Source organism: Rhinoraja longicauda, chromosome 3 (assembly GCF_053455715.1).
Source record: "Rhinoraja longicauda isolate Sanriku21f chromosome 3, sRhiLon1.1, whole genome shotgun sequence".
In the NCBI taxonomy this organism is placed as follows: domain Eukaryota; kingdom Metazoa; phylum Chordata; class Chondrichthyes; order Rajiformes; family Arhynchobatidae; genus Rhinoraja; species Rhinoraja longicauda.
The window spans coordinates 97101896-97124445 of record NC_135955.1 but is presented as its reverse complement, the minus strand read 5'-3'; the positions used below and the strand labels follow the sequence as shown (position 1 = coordinate 97124445).

The 22550-nt window shown below is 47.4% G+C and overlaps 1 protein-coding gene across 6 annotated transcripts in view; it reads right to left on the bottom strand.

Annotated features, from left to right (window-relative positions):
* Positions 1–4675: 4675 nt before the first annotated feature.
* LOC144592203 (uncharacterized) overlaps positions 4676–22550 on the bottom strand; it is a 77203-nt gene continuing 59328 nt past the window's right edge. For all 6 annotated transcript variants that reach the window (XM_078396710.1, XM_078396711.1, XM_078396712.1 and 3 more), the window contains 4 exons: positions 15802–15924; positions 14287–14670; positions 10252–12232; positions 4676–7183 (listed from right to left, as the gene is read on the bottom strand). In XM_078396710.1, coding sequence (XP_078252836.1) covers positions 6917–7183; positions 10252–12232; positions 14287–14670; positions 15802–15924 — 2755 coding nt within the window. In that variant the 3' untranslated portion in view covers positions 4676–6916. The remainder of the gene's footprint in view (positions 7184–10251; positions 12233–14286; positions 14671–15801; positions 15925–22550) is intronic.

Below are 22550 nucleotides of genomic sequence, written 5' to 3'. Positions count from 1 at the left end.
CAAACGGGACCCTCAAAACAAAGCTAGCCAAACTTGCAGAAGAAACTGGGCAAAGCTGGATCGAGGTTTTACCCCTGGCCCTCTTTGTAATGAGGGTCACCCCACACGAGGCTACCAAATGGACCCCTGCTGAAGTAGTATACGGCCGTCCCCTACGCACCCCATGGGGGGGGGGGGGCGGACAAAAGCGTGGAGGTTAATTTAGATCTACATGCTCTCAGTGATGAACTGATCACATACACACAGCATCTAACCAATGCCTTGTCAGTGTTGCATTCACAGGTACGGGAAGCACGGAAACCATTGCCGACGGAGTGTGAAATCGAGTCCACACAGCCAGGGGATTGCGTGCTCATAAGAAACTGGGACCGGAAAAAACTCGGACCACGGTGGAAGGGGCCACACCAAGTACTTCTGACCACCCCCACTGCGGTCAAGGTCGAGGATCATCCACGCTGGATACACCTGACTGATTGCAAACACATTGGACACTTTAAAGATAAAAATGGGACTGGTAATCCTTCTTGGCGTCCTGGGGCTGGCCTGGACGGGCTGGACCAGAGGAAATAATGTATTTCTGTCCATGAGTTATGATTTTGCCCTCCACAGCAATACAAGTGCATGCTGGGTGTGTACTCAAGTCCCCCATACCAGTGGAGCAGGGATACAGCTCTTACCCATACCCTTTAATATAACAGAGGTCCTGGCTGCATACTGCTTTCATAATGACATCCGAGGCAGCGGCTGCTTAAGGACAAGCCAATACCATAAAGGTCCCAACAATACAAGAGTATACGTCCCTGGACCAATAGAGGGGAATAACTCTATCTTTGCCGGATGGTATATACCCCATTTGGACCAGGCTGGATGGTGAATGAGACTAGAGTATGGAAAATACCACGGCTCAAATTGGCCATTCAGCCCAACCAAACTGTCAATGCCACTTGCCATTGTCGCACAGAGGGTGGCGGAGTGTTTCTGGGAAGTAGCACTTGCACCACGACCTGGTACACAGGGCCATCTCGGCCATTGAATGGTACTTATTACGTATGTGGGTCATGGGCGTACCCTTGGTTACCTGGGATGCCACCTAGGGATGATCAGAGATGGGGAAAGGTTGAAGGGCCGCACTCATTGGAGGGGGTGCTGCTATCTGGCGTATATAGTCCCGCACATGAGAAGCATACAACATCTGGCTGACATATATACCCCCCCCCCGAGGTCCAAACGGGGTATCTCGGAATCCGAACGATTCTGGATGATAGCTTTCCCCTTGTACGGTACAGCCCGTCTTTCATGCGAACTGATTAACGTGGCCTCGGTCATGGAAAGATTGGCAAATGCCACGGCTGAGGCGTTCGCAGACACTCGGGAAGCCCTCACCTCTCTGACAGCCGAGGTGGTAGCCCTCCGTACCGTGGCACTGCACAACCGTATGGCATTAGATTTTATTCTGGCTGAAAAAGGTGGGACCTGTGCTTTAGTGGGAAGCGAATGTTGCACTTACATTCCCGACGAATCCTCCAACATCACCAACCTGGCTGCTCACATATCGCAAGAAGTAACTAAGATCAAGCAGGTTGGGGAAGAAATGAACCATTACCATGATGAGACTGGCCCCTGGGCCGTATGGCCATTCAGCATTTTCAGAAACCTCTGGGGAACTGTTGTACACTATGGCTTGATTGGACTGCTGATAGTTGCATCATTGTACATGGTTAAATGTATCCGATTATTCTGTGCCTCACGGAGAATATAAGTTATCATGTTATGATAAAAGGAGGGAATGTAAAGGAGAAAAGGGGATTTAAGGGTTAAGGTGTATGTGACCAAATGCTACATGAAGATGAACTGTCACTAAATTAAAATGCATACCTCAGATGCCGGCAAGTCTACCTCTGTGTAGATGCTGGCTTGAGATTGCAGAAGGGGTGTTGTAATCTTACGAAGGACAGGATACGGATACAGACTTGAGCCTCTTAACAATCACTCTAAAGTTGAGCCCCAGGAAGATGTGTTTATGTTAATATACTCAATTGTAAACCTCGGACAATGGCCAGTGATAGTGGGTGATGATTCATTGAACTCCCATCCTCTTGCAAGACCACCTGTGTGCGGTGTCTGGTTCTGTTATCACTTCTAAAAACCCATTGTATTTGGTGCATAAAAAGGTTGCTGAAACACTCTGTAAGTGAGTGGGGTCTTCGAGTGGCTGCCAGTATGCAGCCCTCCCACTCCCGCTGGCGTAATAAAGACTCTAATGTTTTACCACTTTATGGTATTGTTGTCTGTCTATTAGAATCGAACTTTAACAAGGATGCTTGAATACCCCCTCAAATTTTTTTAAAGAGAGTTAGATAGAGCTCTTAATGATAGCGGAGTCAGGGGGTATGGAGAGAGGGCAGGAACGGGGTACTAATTGTGGATGATCTGCCATGATCACATTGAATGGCGGTGCTGGCTCGAAGGGCCGAATGGCCTACTCCAACACCTATTGTCTAATCCTTGTCCATTCAAGATGGCACAAAGAAACCTTGAATCCACACAGTGGAATTGAATTGATTTGAATAGGAAAATAACTGCAGATGCTGTTACAAATCGAAGGTATCACAAAAAGCTGGAGTAGCTCAGCGGGTCAGGCAGCATCTCAGGAGAGAAGGAATGGGTGACGTTTCGGGTCGAGACCCTTCTTCAGACTGATGGTCAGTCTGACGAAGGGTCTCGACCCGAAACATCACCCATTCCTTCTCTCCTGAGATGCTGCCTGACCCACCGAGTTACTCCAGCTTTTTGTGATCCCTTTGATTTGAATTGAATACATTTATTGGCCAAGTATGTACACATACAAGGAATGTGCCTTGGTGCTCCACTCGCAAGTAAGAACACGACATATGGTAAACAATTAAGAATAAAACATCAAACATTAAGAATAAACAGTATAGTTTAAACATGTGAAGAATGAAATCAAATTCCAGAGGAAAAGGAGGCTACAGACTTTTTGGTTATTGAGTAGAGCTACTGCTCGTGGGAAAAAAAGCTGTTTTTATGTCCGGCTGTGGCTGCTTTGACAGTCCGGAGTCGCCTTCCAGAGGGAAGTGCTTCGAAGAGTTTGTGGCCAGGGTGAGAGGGGTCAGAGTTGATCTTGCCCGCTCGCTTCCTGGCCCTTGCAGTGTACAGTTCATCAATGGGAGGGGGGAAGGTTGCAGCCAACAACCTTCTCGAACGATCAGCCGAGAACATCGTTCGATCAGCCGAGAACTTTGTGAACGGGATACCCATTGTGAATGGGACACACCCCCCACCTCGGAAGAAGGGTCTCGACCCGAAACGTCACCCGTTCCTACTCTCCAGAAATGCTGCCTGTCCCGGAGTCACTCCAGCGTTTTGAGTCTTTCTTCACCTCAAATGACACAATGGCTGATCCCACGGGCATCGCCTGCCCCCTCTGTGGGAAAGATCATGATTCCCACGTTGGCTTCATCACAAACACTCAGGAACGGGGTGACCCTGAGGGACTGCCTCAGAAGTGGTTTTATGAAGGACCATTGCACACAGCACAGAAGAGGAACAGGCCCACAATGTCTACGTCGAACACAACTGACCTCTTCTGCCTGCTTGTGATCCATACACCTCTCTGTTCCCAGCACTTCATATGGTCATACGGGTCAGGAGTAGAATTAGACCATTCGGCCCATCATTCAATCATGGCTGATCCATCTCTCCCTCCTAACCCCATTCTCCTGCCTTCTCCCCATAACCCAAGACACCTGTACTAATCAAGAATACACTTGTGCCAATCGAGAATCACACTTCCATGTGCCTATCTATAACCCTCTTAAATAGACAATAGACGCAGGAGGAGGCCATTCGGCCCTTCGAGCCACCACCACCTCCATTCAATGTGATCATGGCTGATCATTCTCAATCAGTACCCCGTTCCTGCCTTCGCCCCATACCCCCTGACTCCGCTATCCTTAAGAGCTCTATCCAGCTCTCTCTTGAATGCATTCAGAGAATTGGCCTCCACTGCCTTCTGAGGCAGAGAATTCCACAAAAAAAGAAATCAATGAATTAATTGCAGAAATAATTAATTAACAAATGAGAAGAGTGCGATTGTTTTGTTTTGTCAAAGTTCTTCATAGGTTCTTGGAGCAGATCTAGGCCATTTGGCCCATCAAGTCTACTCCGCCATTCAATCATGCCTGATCTATCTTTCCCTCTCAACCCCATTCTCCATGCCTTCTCCCCATAACCCCTGACACCCGTACTAATCAAGTATCTGTCAATCTCTGCCTTAAAAATATCCATTGACTTGGCCTCCACAGCCGTCTGTGGCAAAGATTTCCATAGATTCACCACCCTCTGAGTAGAGAAATTCCTCCTCATCTCCTTTCGAAAGGTACATCCTTTAAATCTGAGGCTGTGCCCTCTGGTCCTAGACTCTCCCACTAGTGGAAACATCCTCTCCACATCCACTCCATCCAAGCCTTTCACAAACCACCTCCAGTTTAAATTCCACTTGGAATATTTTGGAGGACCAAGAAGCAAGAAATGCCATCCAGTTCTCTTCCAGTTTGCAAGATATTGTCTTAATCAGTACAATTGGAGAACAAAGCGATCAAGCTTCATCACGCTGTTATGAGGAAAGGCAAAAGCTGATCAAATAGTGGTCTTTTATTAACAGTTTAACTATGTTTAATATTTTTGAACAATTAAAAAGAAACAGTTGTACCAAACAATCACATTATCAATATGCGACTATTTGTAAATGGTATCACACAATCGCTTAGTGCTACAAAGATGGCTCCAGTCACATTTTTTGAAATAGATTGTAATTAGCGACTAATCAATTTGCAAGTTTGGTATTACGAGTGGTTCTTTTTGTACTATATTTTTTTTAATAATAAAAAAAATTGCACTTCACAGCTGAACACAACATACAGATATAGCATCTTTGCAGACTTTCATTGCCTCACGAGGGCTGGATATTACAAAAATGTCAGTAAACATTCTATACACTGCCCGGCAACACACAGCATCTTTCAAAATGTGAGGGGAATAGGCCTGGGGACTTCTTTTTCAAATGTGGCCTCCCGCCAGACATTTCTTACTGTGTGCTATTGGTTCAACGAACTATGAAATGATAAACCCTGCACAACTGATGGCTATTTGGACTCTGAGCGGATGGGTGGATGCTAATTTGAACAGGACAAACTTTGGAGTTGCTTCAGTCTGTGTATCGTGGTACACCCTGGCACGTCACACCCGATGATAGTTGGTACTTTAGCAAAGAAGGACGTTTGCTTCAAAACACTCAACGACAGTTCAGAACAACAAAGCAGACGAACAACGACCTTTAAAAACAATCTGTTTGATTTTAATTGTATCGGACCGACAAAAGAGCAGTTCGTTTATTTTAAACCCATTTTCCTGCTAATTAGGTCAAAACAATCCATTGGCATGGAAAATAATGGAAATTAATAAAACAGAAACGAGCTGTCTTGTCACAAAGGTGTTCCATTAACTACTTATAAATATGCATCATTATATTACAACACTTTCACCCATAAAATCAAAGGTTCCTTTTGCCACATATATGGTACTGGTTTGTGAGAACTAATGGGTTAAAACGAAGAGTTTAGAATTAATGGAATATTTTGTACAACTGCATTCCTTGTTCAGTTCACTTCCTTCTTCTGAAGTTGGCATCTCATACAATAACGTTCACTGGGTATCAAGAATCTTACAGTATTTTGAGCCAGATAACGGATCCTCGTTTACATTTTGCATTTGCGTGACACTTGCAAGGGCCATGGACGATATTTAAAATCAATCGGCCCGGTTGCTAATTCCTTTTCTCCCCCACAGCACCGAATCCAACTGCTAACTCCCAACCAACCCCTCAGGTCTCTGAACGTGGGACTTTACCCGCTGGCATGTTTTAGCATCAGCTTCAGTAAGTTAGACTTAAACCCACAGCTAGCATGTATAATGTTGTCATTGTTAGAGCTCTAAACTACCAAAACCTCACATGCCCAGTTTTGTTAGGTTTCCTCATAAACTCACTCGAGTTTACTCGGACCAAGTACGAAGAGGCAGAACACTAATGAAAAATTACTGTGGTCTTCAGCATTCAGCGACAAAAATAATTCGGGGAAACACTTAAAACTGACTCACAAATTCCACAAACTGCAAATCAATCCCAATCACAGCTAATATACCTTTCTTACAATAATAATTAGAAAAGTAAACTGGAAAAATTCAATTGTGATACTTGAATTGGTTCCATGTAACATCATTTCCTATCACATCATAAAACTTGAATGTATTTACCTACAAACCTTGGTTTCATATTTTTGTCCAAATCTAAAAGTACAAAAGAAAAATGCAGATTGCAATTGTCGATTTTATTTGACACGTAGTCAACATGCATCTTGTTCTGTCCCGTCTGTGGGTGTTGTATCTGCTCTCATGGCAAATAGACACTGTTTACTGTTCCAAGGACTGCGGGGAATTTTTTTTTTCCAGACGATGAAATTATTCATAAAATAATCAGCAGGAGTACGTTACTATTCCCTCTGCTCATTAACAATGCTAGTAAAATAATATACGTACATCTTAGAGATTTAACAAAAATCTGTGAAGGCAAACGTGGGTATTATGCAAGCTTAAAAAAGTAATACATATATTTACAGTTCCTTCATGACAAAGATGGGACCTTGTCATTTTTATTCTGAGTGACACTACTTACAGATCTATCCATTCTAGGCTTGCAAGTTCATGAACTAACAAGGCATACTTATACAACACGGATTCCGTCTGTTCTAATTTTTTTGAAAATTTGAAGAAATACCTAGTTCAGGGACTCATCAAAAATATCACGGAGATACGTAACCATTCTAGAAAGACAGAGTTGCTAAAGACAGTCTTCTTTAACCAAAGCAACAGGCCTGTTCTGCATTTCATTTGAGTCCTCGGATAACATGCCTGCATTGTCCCCATTTCCCTCTTCAATGTTAACTAAAAGAATATTCTCAGACTTTTGCGATTCTTCTGTGCTGGGCCGAGTCAGGCTATGGTTGCCATTTTCTTTAACATCAGCCAAAACCTCGCTCTTGGATCTTGTGATTTCTTTGCCTTTGCCACTATTATAGGCATCTTCGTTAACGAGGTCTTCTTTCATCTGAAAACAAAATTCATGCAAGTTACCACGATAATCAGGGAACAGAGGTCTAAATCAAAATATTTGAGTACGTTATTTCAATAACAGGCGCAAGTAGGAGGCGATTATTTTAAGTAACAGGATGAGACATGATTAATTGGCAACACTCAAGACCGTCTACTATCCTTACTGACTGAATGCTTTACCACTTCGAGTTTAGTTTATTGTCAGGTGTACCGAGCGAGGTACAGTGAAAAGCTTTTGGTGCATGCTAACCAGTCAGCGGACATGATTGCAATCGAGATATCAACAATGCACAGGTACACGATAAAGGGAATTACGAGGATAACCGCCAAAGATACGGACAAAATGCTGGGGTACCTCAGCGGGAGAGGCAGCATCTCTGGAGAGAAGGAATGGGTGACATTTTGGGTCGAGACCCTTCTTCAATTGAGTTACTCCAGCATTTTGTGTCTATCTTCGTACAAACCAGCATCTGCAGAACCTTCCTACACACAACGTGGATAACGTTTAGTGCAAGTTAAGTCCAGTAAAGTCCGATCAAAGATAGCTCCAGGGACTCCAATGAGTTAGATAGTAACCGCAAACCGTAAACTGAGAATTGCTGATGAAATGTTTATAGAAACATAGAAAATAGGTGCAGCAATAGGCCATTCGGCCCTTCGAGCCTGCACCGCCATTCAATATGATCATGGCTGATCATCCAGCTCAGTATCCCGTACCTGCCTTCTCTCCATACCCCCTGATCCCTTTCGCCACAAGGGCCACATCTAACTCCCTCTTAAATATAGCCAATGAACTGGCCTCAACTACCTTCTGTGGCAGAGAATTCCACAGATTCACCACTCTGTGTGACAAAAAACTTTCTCATCTCGGTCCTAAAAGACTTCCCCCTTATCCTTAAACTGTGACCCCTTGTTCTGGACTTCCCCAACATCGGGAACAATCTTCCTGCATCTAGCCTGTCCAACCCCTTAAGAATTTTGTTATTAATTAGGGCAGCCTCTTTGTGATGCAGGGAGTCTCTCCATAAGACAATGTACTTCCTAGGTGAGTCAGGACAGTGTGAAGAGCCAGAGAGATGGCGTCCTCTGTGAATCTGTTTGCCCTGTATGCAAATTGATGCGAGTCCAGTGAGGCAGGGATGCTGGATTTGATGTGTGAGAGGACCAGCCTTTCAAAGCACTTCATGATTATAGGAGTTAGGGCAAACGGACGGTAGTCGTTCAGGTTGGTGATCTTTGTTTTTTTCGGCACCGTCACTATGGTAGCCGACATCAGGCACTTGGGGACCGTAGCCAGAGATAACGACAGGTTAAAGATCCTGGTGAATACCTCAGCCAGCTGTGTCCCTAAGTACCCTTCCTTGAACTCCATCCGTGTCTGCAGCCTTGCGTGGGTTGACCCTTCGCAGAGCGCGTTGTACATCCTGTGTGCTCAATGTTAAGACCTGTCTCTCCGCCTTGGCTGGGTTTCTTCCACTCATGGTGGTGCTGCCAGTTTCGAAGTGGGCAAAGAGGGTGTTAAGCTCGTTGGCCAGTGAGAGGATGAGAGGGGATCTTATCGAAACGTATAAGATTGTTAAGGGTTGGACACATTAGAGGCAGGAAACATGTTCCCAATGTTGGGGGAGTCCAGAACCAGGGGCCACAGTTTAAGAATAAGGGGTAGGCCATTTAGAACAGAGATGAGGAAAAACTTTTTAATCAGAGAGTTGTGAATCTGTGGAATTCTCTGCCTCAGAGGGCAGTGGAGGCCAATTCTCTGAATACATTCAAGAGAGAGCTAGATAGAGCTCTTAAGGATAGCGGAGTCAGGGGGTATGGGGAGAAAGCAGGAACGGGGTACTGATTGAGAATGATCAGCCATGATCACATTGAATGGCGGTGCTGGCTCGAAGGGCCGAGTGGCCTACTCCTGCACCTATTGTCTATTGTGATATCGCTGTGGGGGCAGGCAGGGCTGCTCTTGTAGCCAGTGATGTCCCTGACACCCTGCCACATGCTTCTGGTGTCCGTGGATGTTGAAGTGGTCTTCCACCCGTTGCCTGTGGGTGTCTTTGGCCCTTTTTATACCTCTGTTCAGGTTTGATCTGGCAACACTGTATGCTGAAGTGTCACCAGATTTAAAGGCATTGTTGCGTGCCCTCGGCAGGTTCTGTACCTCCTTGTTCATCCAGGGTTTCCTGTTTGGGAACATCTTTGTTTCCTTGTCCACTGTGACATTCTCCACAGCAGTTGATGTAGGAGAGCACAGTGGATGTGTACTCCTCCAAGTCTACCTCTGAACCACAGGTCGCCTGTTGTGCAAACAGGTCCCAGTCGGTGCGATCAAAGCAGTCCTGGAGTTGTAGGGTGGCGTCCTCTGGCCATATTTTGACCGTCTTTATTGTAGGTTTGGTCTTGCGGATGAGGGGTTTGTAAGCGGGCAGTGGAAGCAGTGAGAGGTGATCGGATTGTCCCAGGGGTGGGCACGGGAGAGCTCTGTAGGCGTCCTTTACGTTGGTGTACACTTTATCCAGCGTGTTTGAGCCCCTGGTAGGGCACTGCACATGCTGGAGGAATTTGCGGAGCGCAGCTCGTAGGTCGACCTGATTAAAGTCCCCGGCAACAATAGGATGCCTGGGCGGTCTTGTAAAGAAATCCTTGTACACTAAGTGGGTGTCTTGGTTCATTATTTCACTCTGTGGGGACCCCACCTAACAGAAACTAGGGACTGATCGGTCTGAAGAAGGGTCTCGACCCGAAACGTCAACCATTCCTTCTCTCCAGAGACGCTGCCTGTCCCGCTGAGTTACTCCGGCATTTTGCATCTACCTTTGAACTATTAGTCAAACCTCCTGACGATTACGCTGCACGATCATGAATGTTGAACTTCACAAAGTGTATGTAACTCTACTCTACTTCTTGCATGTCTGTCAAAGGCATTCTGCTCAGATCAAAGTCTCTTCCGCAACCCCCCCTCATAAACCGGAAATATATAGCCGCACAATCAGATGTTTGCTATGAACCCAAACAGGAACCCTACACCGTTGACACTAAGTGATCAACAGAGACTTTGCTCATTACCTTGACATCACCTGTGTCTGGCTTCATTTTGCAGTCTCTCTCCTCCATTTGCTCGTCTTTCTCTTTTTCCTCCTTCGCCTCAACGTGTTCCTCTTCTTTCTCCTTCCTTGCCTCCCCTTTCTCCTGCCTCACCTCGTCATTCCCACCGTTTTTCTCTCCCTTCGTGTCGTCTCCCCTCCGGTTGTTCTCCTCTGTCATGTCTTTACTTTTGTCCTTCACTTCCACCCCCTGGTCTTTTTCCTCCGCTGCGGGATCTTTGCCATCATCTTTCACCTCTTTCTCTGCACCTTCCCCCTGGTCTTTCCCTTTTTCCCTCTCTTTCTCTGTGTGCTGCTCTCCCTCCGCGTCCTTTACCCTCTCGCTCTCCGCGTCCTTTACCCTCCCTCTCTCCGCGTCTTTTTCCTTCTCCCCCTCCTTGTCCTTTACCTTCTCTCTTTCCGCGTCCCTTTCCCTCTCTCTCTCCGCGTCTTTTTCCTTCTCTCTCTCTTCGTCCTTTTCCCTCTCTCTCGCCGCTTCCTTTTCCTTCTCTCTCTCCGCGTCCTTTACCCTCTCTCTCTCCGCGTCCTTTACCCTCTCTCTCTCCGCGTCCTTTACCTTCTCTCTCTCCGCGTCCTTTACCCTCTCTCTCTCCGCGTCCTTTACCCTCTCTCTCTCCGCGTCCTTTACCCTCTCTCTCTCCGCGTCCTTTACCCTCTCTATCTCCGCGTCCTTTACCCTCTCTCTCGCCGCATCCTTTTCCCTCTCTTTCTCCACGTCTTTTTCCTTCTCTCTTTCCGCGTCCTTTACCCTCTCTCTCTCCGCGTCCTTTTCCTTCTCTCTCGCCGCATCCTTTTCCTTCTCTCTCTCCGCGTCCTTTACCCTCTCTCTCTCCGCGTCCTTTACCCTCTCTCTCTCCGTGTCCTTTACCCTCTCTCTCTCCGCGTCCTTTACCCTCTCTCTCTCCGCGTCCTTTACCCTCTCTCTCTCCGCGTCCTTTACCCTCTCTCTCTCCGCGTCCTTTACCCCCTCTCTCTCCGCGTCCTTTACCCTCTCTCTCGCCGCATCCTTTTCCCTCTCTTTCTCCACGTCTTTTTCCTTCTCTCTTTCCGCGTCCTTTACCCTCTCTCTCTCCGCGTCCTTTTCCTTCTCTCTCTCCGCGTCCTTTTCCTTCTCTCTCTCCGCGTCCTTTACCCTCTCTCTCGCCGCATCCTTTTCCTTCTCTCTCTCCGCGTCCTTTACCCTCTCTCTCTCCGCGTCCTTTACCCGCTCTCTCTCCACGTCCTTTACCCTCTCTCTCGCCGCTTCCTTTTCCTTCTCTCTCTCCGTGTCCTTTACCTTCTCTCTCTCCGCGTCCTTTTCCTTCTCTCTCTCCGCGTCCTTTTCCTTCTCTCTCTCCGCGTCCTTTTCCCTCTCTCTCTCCGCGTCCTTTACCCTCTCTCTCTCCGCGTCCTTTACCCTCTCTCTCTCCGCGTCCTTTACCCTCTCTCTCTCCGCGTCTTTTTCCTTCTCTCTCTCCGTGTCTTTTTCCTTCTCTCTCTCCGTGTCCTTTACTCTCTCTCTCTCCGCGTCTTTTCCCTTCTCTCTCTCCGCGTCCTTTACCCTCTCTCTCTCCGCGTCTTTGTCCTTCTCTCTCTCCACCTTGTCCTTTATCCTCTCCGTGTCCTTCTCCCTCTCTCTCTCCTTGTCCCTTTCCTTCTCTCTCTCGGTGTCCTTCTCCCTCTCCCTCTCTTTGTCCCTCTCCCTGTCCTTCTTGTCCTTGTCTCTCTCTTTCTTGTCCTTGTCTCTATCCTCCTTCTTGTCCCTGTCTCTCTCCTTCTCCTTCTCCCTTTCCCTCTCCTTGTCCTTGTCTCTCTCCCTGTCCTTTTCCTTATCTTTCTTTTTCTTTGAGGTGGAGTGATCGTGTTTACTCTTGTCTACGCTTTGACTGCTTGGATTCTCTCTGCTCTCAACCACATCTTTGGTCTGTTCTCTGTCTTTGTCTTTTCTTTTCTCTTTCCTAATCCTGAAAAAAAGAGAGACATTTTGCACTTAACACAGAAATAAAATACAATGAGTTCGGAAAACCTGAAATAAAAGCAAATAATAAGAGGACACAATCTTGAGAGGAATAGACGCACAAGAGTCACTTGTCCAGATTAGGGGAATTGAGAACGAGAGGACGTAGGTTTAAGATGAGGGGGGGGGGGGGGGGGGGGGGAAAGAAGATTTAATTGGAACCTGAGGGGTAACTTTTTCACGCAAAAGGTAGCAGGGAAACTGGCCCTTTGGCCCAACTTGTCTATGCTGACCAAGATGCCCATCTGATCTGGAATCTAGGAACTGCAGATGCTGGTTTACAAAAGACCTGGTCTCCTGAGATGCTGCATGACCTGCTGAGCTACTCCAGCACTCTGTGCTCATCTAAGCTAGTCCCCATTTGCCCAAAATTGACCCATGTCCTTCTAAACCTTTCCTATCCATGTACCTGCCTTGCATCTTCCAGGCAGAAATGTGACCTCCGCTTCCTAGAAAAGTACACTACCTCAAATGTATCTGCATCGGTGGGATAGATGGCGAAAAAGAGAATGATGTATGGGGCCTGGGCAAAATCTAAGGGAAAGCTCTTTCAGTCGGAAAAGTTCCGCCTACACAACCAGGGATCATATCAATAGATGATCAATTAATTTAGTTCCCAGCTTCCCGATGCTCCAACACTGAATTCTGACGACATCAAAAGCAGGTGGTAGAGTAGAAAGGGCAAGAGAGGTCCAGGTAAACTAATTAATGAAACAAAGAACTGCAGATGTTTATACCATAGACAGACACAACGCGCAGGAGTAACTCAGCGTGTCAGGCAGCATCTCTGGAGAAAAAGAATGGGTGACGTTTCAGGTCAGGACCCTTCTTCAGATCGATTGGAGGTGGGAGGGGATGGGGGAGAAAGATGGAAGAGAGGGGGGGGGCTGGACAAAGCGCAGCAGGTAATAGGTGAACACGGTACCATTGAAGTCTGAAGAGGGGTCCCGACCCATGCACAGAGTCTCTTGCCCAGTGTGGGCGTGGAAGAAAATATTAATATCCTTTCTTACTTCATTTTGATTGGAATTGAACAGGGTAACGAAAGGGTGCTTAGATGTGACAATTGGCATCCCTCGTTGACCAGGTGCAGAAGAGGTTCGTGGGAATCGGCAAAGTAAGATTACCTCTTGTCTGGGAATGTGTTGAAGGGGGGATGGTAAATGCAAACATGAAACAGTAGAGGAGATAAGGAAGCTTGTTTTTCCTTTGTGAGAAGTTACAGTAAATCACCCGCGCCCCCTACCGCTAGTAGCATAGAAATGTCACTGTAAATAGGGGGCTTATGATTGGCTCGGAGAGGGGATGGTGGAGAGGGTCTGCCTAAAATGTGAGATAGAATAATGTCAAGATGCCCTTGTATTGTGTTAGACTTGTATTAACCATCTGTGGTTGAATAAGATTGACAAACAAAAAGTATGTTATGATTAATGAAATAATTGGTACCCATGTAGTTAGAAACATAGAAAATAGGTGCAGGAGGAGGCCATTTGGCCCTTCGAGCCAGCACTGCCATTCATTGTGATCATGGCTGATCATCTACAATCAGTAACCCGTGCCTGCCTTCTCCCCATATCCCTTGATTCCACTAGCCCCTAGAGTATCTAACTCTCTTTTAAATTCATCCAGTGAATTTGCCTCCACTGCCCTCTGTGGCAGAGAATTCCACAAATTCACAACTCTCTGGGTGAAAAAAGTTTCTTCTCACCTCAGTTTTAAATGGCCTCCCCTTTATTCTTAGACTGTGGCCCCTGGTTCTGGACTCCCCCAACAATGTTGAGTCTAGGAGGGCGACAAGATGCCTGGGTATTTAAAAAAAAAAACATGTTTCTGAAAACCCCCCTGATAGGTCTGGTGAAGTAGGAGCCATTGAACCCCAGGAGGACTATTTTGAGTTTGCCACGGAATCTGATGTCTCTTTAAATCACTACGTTTGCTGAAACACCGCGCCCCTTTTCCAATAAATTGCTAATACTGTTATCCACAACAATGCTCCATCACCTTCTCGGGGACGGAGATCTGGAAAGCCTTCTCTTTGGTGTCCTGGGCCGCCTTTTTGGTGACCTGGACTTCCTCCTTGGCGATCTGGATCTTCTCTTTGGTGACCTGGACCTCCTTCGTGGAGATCTGGATCTCCGTCTTGGTGACCTGGACCTTCTCCTTGGTGACCTGGACCGTCTCCGTGGCGACCTGGATCTCCTCCTTGGTGACCTGGATCTCTTTCGTGGGGACCTGGACCTCTTCCGCGGCGTCCTGGACCTCTTCCGCGGGGACTTGGACCTCTTCCGTGGGGACTGCGACCTTTTTTTCGGTGTCTTGGACCTCCTTTTAGGTGTCTTGGATCTTTTCCTGGATAAACTTCTGCTTGTCTTTCTATATTTTTCTCTGTTAATATATAATTGGTATAGTTTAATTTAGCGTTACAGCGCAAAACCGGGCGGTGAAGCCCACCGAGTCCGCATACGCCCTAGCGATCCCCGCACGGTGCCACCACCCTACATACACCGGGGACCATTTACAATATTACCAAGCCAATTAACCTACAAACCTGTACGTCTTTGGAGTGTGGGAGGAATCCGAAGCACCAGGGGAAAACCCACGCAGGTCACGGGGAGAACGTACAAACTCCGTATAGCCAGCACCTATAGGGAGGATCGAACCTGGGTCTCTGGCGCCGTAAGGCAACTCTACTGCTGCGTTACTGTGCTTAGAACATTATTCTAATTCGAGCAGTACCAACTTTTAATGTACATACTTTCCAACAATTTTTTATTCAATCCAGTTGCAAAACTATCTTGTCCCAAAAATATCGAAAATTTGCGAGGGGGGAAACATCATTCCACATCACAATAGACAATAGGTGCAGGAGTAGGCCATTCGGCCCCTCGAGCCAGCACCGCCATTCAATATGATCATGGTTGATCATTCTCAATCAGTACCCACGTTCCTGCCTTCTCCCCATACCCTCTGACTCCATTATCCTTAAGAGCTCTATCTAGCTCTCTCTTGAATGCATTCAGAGAATTGGCCTCCACTGCCTTCTGAGGCAGAGAATTCCACCGATTCACAACTCTCTGACTGAAAAAGTTTTTCCTCATCTCAGTTCTAAATGGCCTACCCCCTATTCTTAAACTGTGGCCCCTTGTTCTGGACTCCCCCAACATTGGGAACATGTTTTCTGCCTCTAACGTGTCCAACCCCTTAATAATCTTATACGTTTCGATAAGATCTCCTCTCATCCTTCTAAATTCCAATGTATACAAGCCTAGTCGCTCCAGTCTTTCAACATGTGACAGTCCCGCCATTCCGGGAATTAACCTAGTAAACTTACGCTGCACGCCCTCAATAGCAATAGCATCATCTGTGTGGAGCATGTACACATCCCACCTTTTTATGGTCAGGTCCATATGGTCATGGTTTTATGGGCTGGTCACCCAGTTCATAAAAGTTATGGTAATTCTAAAAACGTGCACACACTTTACATAATTAAGTGCCTTAAATTATCACGTTTCCTACCCGCTTAAACTTCGAGACCTTCTTGGTGAGGCGGTGGAGTTCTTCTCTTTCTTCTTTCCATTTTCCCCATCAGCATCTTTGTTTTCTTCCTTCCCTTTACTGTCTGCTTCTGGTTTCTTTTCCCTGTTATTGCAGGCAAAGATCACACATATATTAAGAAAAAAAGGTCACGCACAACAGGATATTAGTTGGCACGGATGTATCGTTCCCCAAAAAGTCTAACTTCACACGACAGGCGCTCCTCAGCTTACGATGGGGTCAAGTCCCGAGAAACCCTTCGCAAACCGAAAATATCGTACGTCGAATTGCATTTAATACACCTGATCACGTGGCCGGAAGCGAGCTGTGGCTCGTTGCCGTTTGCACCATCGCAAAGTGGAACCATCGCAAGTCAAAGCATCATAAGCATCTGTATTTACAATTTACGACAGTTTTGTACAATGCTTTCCCCAACTTGCAATAGAAACTGTAAAGTAAAACCAGGAACCCCTCAAACCTATCATTCCAATGCTCAAGAATTACAGTGGGGGCTTTATTTCACAAATGCTGGAGTAACTCAGCAGGTCAGGCAGCATCTCAGGAGAGAAGGAAAGGGGTGACGTTTCGGGTCTCGACCCGAAACGTCACCCATTCCTTCTCTCCTGAGATGCTGCCTGATCTGCTGAGTTACTCCAGCATTTTGTGAAATAAATACCTTCGATTTGTACCAGCATCTGCAGTTATTTTCTTACAGTGGGGCCATAATCAGCTCGAAATCACCACCGAATAGTGAAAGGATAGAGTGGATGTGGAGAGGATGCTTCCACTAGAGGGGAGTCTAGGACCAGAGGGCGTAGCTTCGGAATTAAAGGACGTTCCTTTAGGAAGGTGATGAGGAGGAATTTCTTTAGTCAGAGGGTGGCGAATCTGTGGAATTCATTGCTACAGAAGGCTGTGGGGGCCAAGTCAATGGACATTTTTAAAGCAGAGATGGAAAGATTCTTGATTAGTACGGGTGTCAGTTGTTATGGGGGAGAAGGCAGGAGAATGGAGAAAACCACATCCTTCTAAATTCCAGTGTATACAAGCCTAGCCGCTCCAGTCTTTCAACATACGAGTCCCTCCATTCCGGGAATTAACCTAGTAAACCTACGCTGCACACCCTTAATAGGAAGAATATCCATCCTCAAATGTGGAGACCAAAACTGCACACAGTACTCCAGGTGCAGTCTCACTAGGGCCCTGTACAACTGCAGAAGGACCTCTTTGCTCCTATACTCAACTCCTCTTGTTATGAAGGCCAACATTCCATTGGCTTTCTTCACTGCCTGCTGTACCTGCAGGCTTCCTTTCAGTGACTGATGCACTGGGACACCCAGATCTCGTTGTACGTCCCCTTTTCCTAACTTCTGCGCTGTATGACTCCGAAAACATTCTCTTGGACCAAAACTCCATTGGCTTTCATACCGCAAGCAGGAACAAAAAATTCCTTTCATTGGAAAATAGGAAATGCGGCATTTAAAAAATCAGAAAATACAAATCAAGCTGTTAAATGGATCTTGTGAAAGGAAATGGAGTGGTCTTATTTAATCAAGTTATCCAATCTAAACAGTGATCACAAAGAAATGACCAATCTGACTGCTCAGTTTTTCCGGGTGACACAATGAATACAAATATAGGAAAATCTGACAACCATGTTAGAAAATCTTACGAGCCATCCCCACCTGCTGGAATTAGAAAGCAATGCATTGCATTGCATTGTAATTATAACTCGGGTGAAAAGCAGAGTGAGCTAAATTTTGAATACCTTACGAAATGCTGTTTAACCTCCTGTTTTAATGGAACCACTTTTAATTTTGTGCGCCTTCTTCAGTAAGAACTTGTAGATTGCAAGTTAGATATTTTACAAAGCGAATGCACAACATGAAGACCTGATGCTGCTGGAAGCATTTGCCTGGCTGCTGATTAGAAGTATCGAGAGTAGTTCAGGCATTTTGAAAAAGCCAGCTAACATTAAAACCACAATGCAGAAGTGGCAGCCTCTCTCATCATTTAAAGGGCGCGGGCATCATTGGCAAGCTGTCTCTGATCAATGCAAGGATTTTCATTGTATATTTTTGAATGATTTATCTTTGATTTTAAAAAAAGACAATGTGCAAGAGACAATGATTTGCATATCAGTGATCTTCAAAATCATTTAAAAGATTTTGTCTATGTAAATGAGGAATAGACATGGCTGACAAACAATCGTAAAAAAAAATCCCAGGCCGCAATTTAGATCTTTATCCACTGCCTGCAACTGACTTATTTGTGCAGTTAGCACCTCTATAAGTGGTGATCATGCGAGTATTTAAGACCGACTAGACCAAGTGGACCAGTTGGGCCAAACCTCTCCTGCATTGGTGCAGCACCCTCTCCTCGTCCCTCCCCTCTCTCCCTCCACCTCCTTCCCTCCCTCTCCCTCCCCTCCCCCACCCCCCCCTCCCCCTCCCTCCCTCCCTCCCTCCCTCCCTCCCTAGGAGATAGATTCAAACTTTAAAATGTGAATAACTTTTAAAATATAACACCGATTTCAATGAAACTTCTTCCATTAGCACCAAAGGGACGGCGGTGAGTAAGGTGGGCCTAAAATTGTCACACTATCGTGTACCGTTTTAGCTGTAGTTCAGGAACAAACAAACGAGAGTTTTAGTAGTATATAGATGGCGTGAAAGCAGGAATAGTGTGTTGGTTTAAAATGGAGGCTTTGTTTGACTATTGGTGCATGTACCGAGGTACGGTGAAAAGCTTTGTTCTGCGTGGTTTCCAAACAGTTTAGATAACACTACACATAAATAGAATCAAGTCACACAAGTACAATAGATAAAGCAAAGGGGAAGACACATCCTTGTGCACAGTAATCAAATCACACGCTAATTTTGCTATGTTTTCATATGATGATTTCTACATCCACCATTTGTTCTTATATTTTTCCTGAAATCCCATAAATCTCTCGAAAACAATTTTTTAAAAAATCATGTGTCGGAAGAAAACTGCAGATGCTGGTGAAGATCGAAGGTGGACACAAAATGCTGGAGTAACTCAGCGGGTCAGGCAGCATCTCGGGAGAGAAGGAATGGGTGTCGTTTCAGGTCTTCATGTTCTTTTTTATCATGTTTCATTCTCAGGGAATTCATTTCCAGTGATTGATCATCATCTGAGAAGGACCCGTCGAGCAATGCACAAAATAGATATCACTCCGAAGAAGTAAATAATGAGACGAGATCAAGTGTAGACCTGGCGGCCACTTCGCCAAACACTTGTATGTGGTCCGCCAAGGCTCACTGGATCTCCTGGTCATGAACCATTTTAACTCCTCTTCCCATTCCCACACTGACCTTTCTGTCCTGGGTCTCCTCCACTGTCAAGAGTGAGGCCACAAGCAAATTGGAGGAACAGCACCTCGTATTTTGCTTGGGTAGTTTGGACCCCAATGACATGAGCACTGAATTCTTCAATTTTGGATTTGGAAAGAAGGGTGTGTTGGAGGATATACATCCTTCGTTCTAAGAAGGTTGAGAGGGAGTGTTTGAGGTGTCAGAAGATTGAAGGGCGGCAGATGTTGTGCCTCCATTTAAGAAGGGCTGCAAGGAAAAGCCTGGGAACTATAGACCAGTGAGCCTAACATCCGTGGTAGCCAGTGAGCCTAACATCTGTGGTAGGCAAAATACTGGAGTGGATTCTGATAGAGATAAGATATATATGCATCTGGATAACATGAGCAGATTAGGGGTATTCAGCATGGTTTTGTATGTGGAAGATCGTGATCATTTAGATTTTTAGATTTAGAGATACAGCGCGGAAACAGGCCCTTCGGCCCACCGGGTCCGCGCCGCCCAGCGATCCCCGCACATTAACACCATCCCACACCCACTAGGGACAATTTTTACATTTGCCCGGGCAATTAACCTACATACCTGTGCGTCTTTGGAGTGTGGGAGGAAACCGAAGACCTCGGAGAAAACCCACGCAGGTCACGGGGAGAAAGTACAAACTCCGTACAGACGGCGCCCGTAGTCAGGATCGAACCTGACTCCGGCGCTGCATTCGCTGTAAGGCAGCAACTCTACCGCTGCGCCACCGTGCCGTCGTGTCTTATGAATCTAATTTTTTTCCTTCAAGTAACCAAAAAGGCTGAAGATGGCAAAGCCGTAGATCTTAAGCAAGGCATTTGATAAAATTTCACATGGTAGGCCGCTTTGGAAGATTAGCTCACATTGGATCCAAGGAGAAAATAGCCAAATGGATAGAGAATTGGCTTCATGGAAGGAAGCAGACGGTGATGGGAGGTTGTTTTTCCGCACTGAAGGCCTGTGAGCGGTAATGTGCCTCAGGGATTGGTGCTGAGCCCATTGCCTTTGTAGTTTATAGTGAGACCGCACCTGGAGTACTGTGTGCAGTTTTGGTCTCCAAATTTGAGGAAGGATATTCTTGCTATTGAGGGCGTGCAGCGTAGGTTTACTAGGTTAATTCCCGGAATGGCGGGACTGTCGTGTGTTGAAAGACTGGAGCGCCTAGGCTTGTATACACTGGAATTTAGAAGGATGAGAGGGGATCTTATCGAAACATAAAAGATTATTAAGGGGTTGGACACGTTAGAGGCAGGAAAAATGTTCCCAATGTTGGGAACCAGGGGCCACAGTTTAAGAAAACGCAACGTACTTACCTTCACCACGAAGAATTCCAGGGCGGCAGCACGTCCTCACACAGCAACATCGCGCTCTTCAAAGCGCTGCAAACCACGCACGGAGCAGCCCAGTAGCAGGGGGAAAAACCCTACCTGCACCGGAATCCAGTTGAAGCCCGTGGCGGTCAGTACAGACCCAACGGCAGCGGCAGGTCCAAATCCAACGGCGGCGGCAGGTCCAGGTCCAACGGCGGCGGCAGGTCCAGGTCCAACGGCAGCGGCAGGTCCAACGGCGGCGGCAGGTCCAGGTCCAACGGCGGCGGCAGGTCCAGGTCCAACGGCGGCGGCAGGTCCAGGTCCAACGGCGGCGGCAGGTCCAGGTCCAACGGCGGCGGCAGGTCCAGGTCCAACGGCGGCGGCAGGTCCAGGTCCAACGGCGGCGGCAGGTCCAGGTCCAACGGCGGCGGCAGGTCCAACGGCAGCGGCAGGTCCAGGTCCAACGGCGGCGGCAGGTCCAGGTCCAACGGCAGCGGCAGGTCCAACGGCGGCGGCAGGTCCAGGTCCAACGGTGGCGGCAGGTCCAGGTCCAACGGCAGCAGCAGCAGGTCCAGGCCCAACGGCAGCAGCAGGCCCAACGGCAGCAGCAGGCCCAACGGCAGCAGCAGGCCCAACGGCAGCAGCAGGTCCAGGTCCAACAGCAGCAGGTCCAGGTCCAACAGCAGCAGCAGGTCCCGGTCCAACGGCAGCAACAGGTCCAGGTCCAACGGCAGCAGCAGGTCCAGGTCCAACGGCAGCAGCAGGTCCAGGTCCAACAGCAGCAGGCCCAACGGCAGCAGCAGCAGGTCCAGGTCCAACGGCAGCAGCAGCGTGTCCCCCAAGGCACCGCAGCTCCCGGAAGGCGGATCGCACATGGAGCCGCATGGAGCTGCTCAACATCGGACACGGTTGCGAGAGACTGGCTGGTGAGTACCACAAAACCCTCACCAAAGTCCCAACGGAGCTCGGTAGAACAGGCCCCTGGACCACCACACCGGGGGGTTGGAGACGGAGCCAGCGCAGGGAGAGGAAGCAAAAACGTGGTCGGAGAGCGGGGTTGCAGGCCAGGCTAAGGAGGGCCCCACAAAGACCATCCTTACCAAGCATCTTTCTCGCCAATGTCCGGTCACTCTCCAACAAGCTGGATGAGGTAAGGCTGTGGATCAACACCCAGCGATCCCTGAAAAACTGCTGCGCGCTGATCTTCACGGAGACGTGGCTCAACGCACTGGTCCCCGACGGGGCTGTGGAGCTAACAAACCGCTCACTACATCGTGCTGATAGAACAAAGGACTCCGGTAAGAGCAAGGGCGGTGGGCTCTGCATCTACATTAACAATGACTGGTGCACCAACCACACTGCAATAGAGAGCTACTGCTCCCCAGACCTGGAGTACTTACTGCTCAAATGTAGGCCATTCTATCTGCCGCGGGAGTTTACGGTGGTCATCATCATGGCCGTATACATTCCCCCACAGGCTAATGCTAACCTAGCATTAGCACAGCTGCACTCGGCCATCAGTAAGCAGCAGGATGCCCACCCCAACGGTGCCTTCATTGTTGCAGGGGACTTCAATCAGGTCGACCTACGAGCCTCGCTCCACAAATTCCATCAGCATGTGCAGTGCCCTACCAGGGGCTCAAACACACTGGATAAGGTGTACACCAATGTAAAGGACGCCTACAGAGCTCTCCCCTGCCCACCCCTGGGACAATCCGATCACCTCTCACTGTTTCTACTGCCCGCATACAAACCCCTCATCCGCAAGACCAAACCCACAATAAAGACGGTCAAAATATGGCCCGAGGATGCCACCCTACAACTCCAGGACTGCTTTGATCGCACCGACTGGGACCTGTTTGCACAACAGGCCACCTACGGTTCAGAGATAGAGGTAGACTTGGAGGAATACGCATCCACTGTGCTCTCCTACATCAACTGCTGTGTGGAGAATGTCACGGAGGACAAGGTGATAAAGATGTTCCCAAACCGGAAACCCTGGATGAACAAGGAGGTACAGAACCTGCTGAGGGCACGCAACAATGCCTTTAAATCTGGTGACACTTCA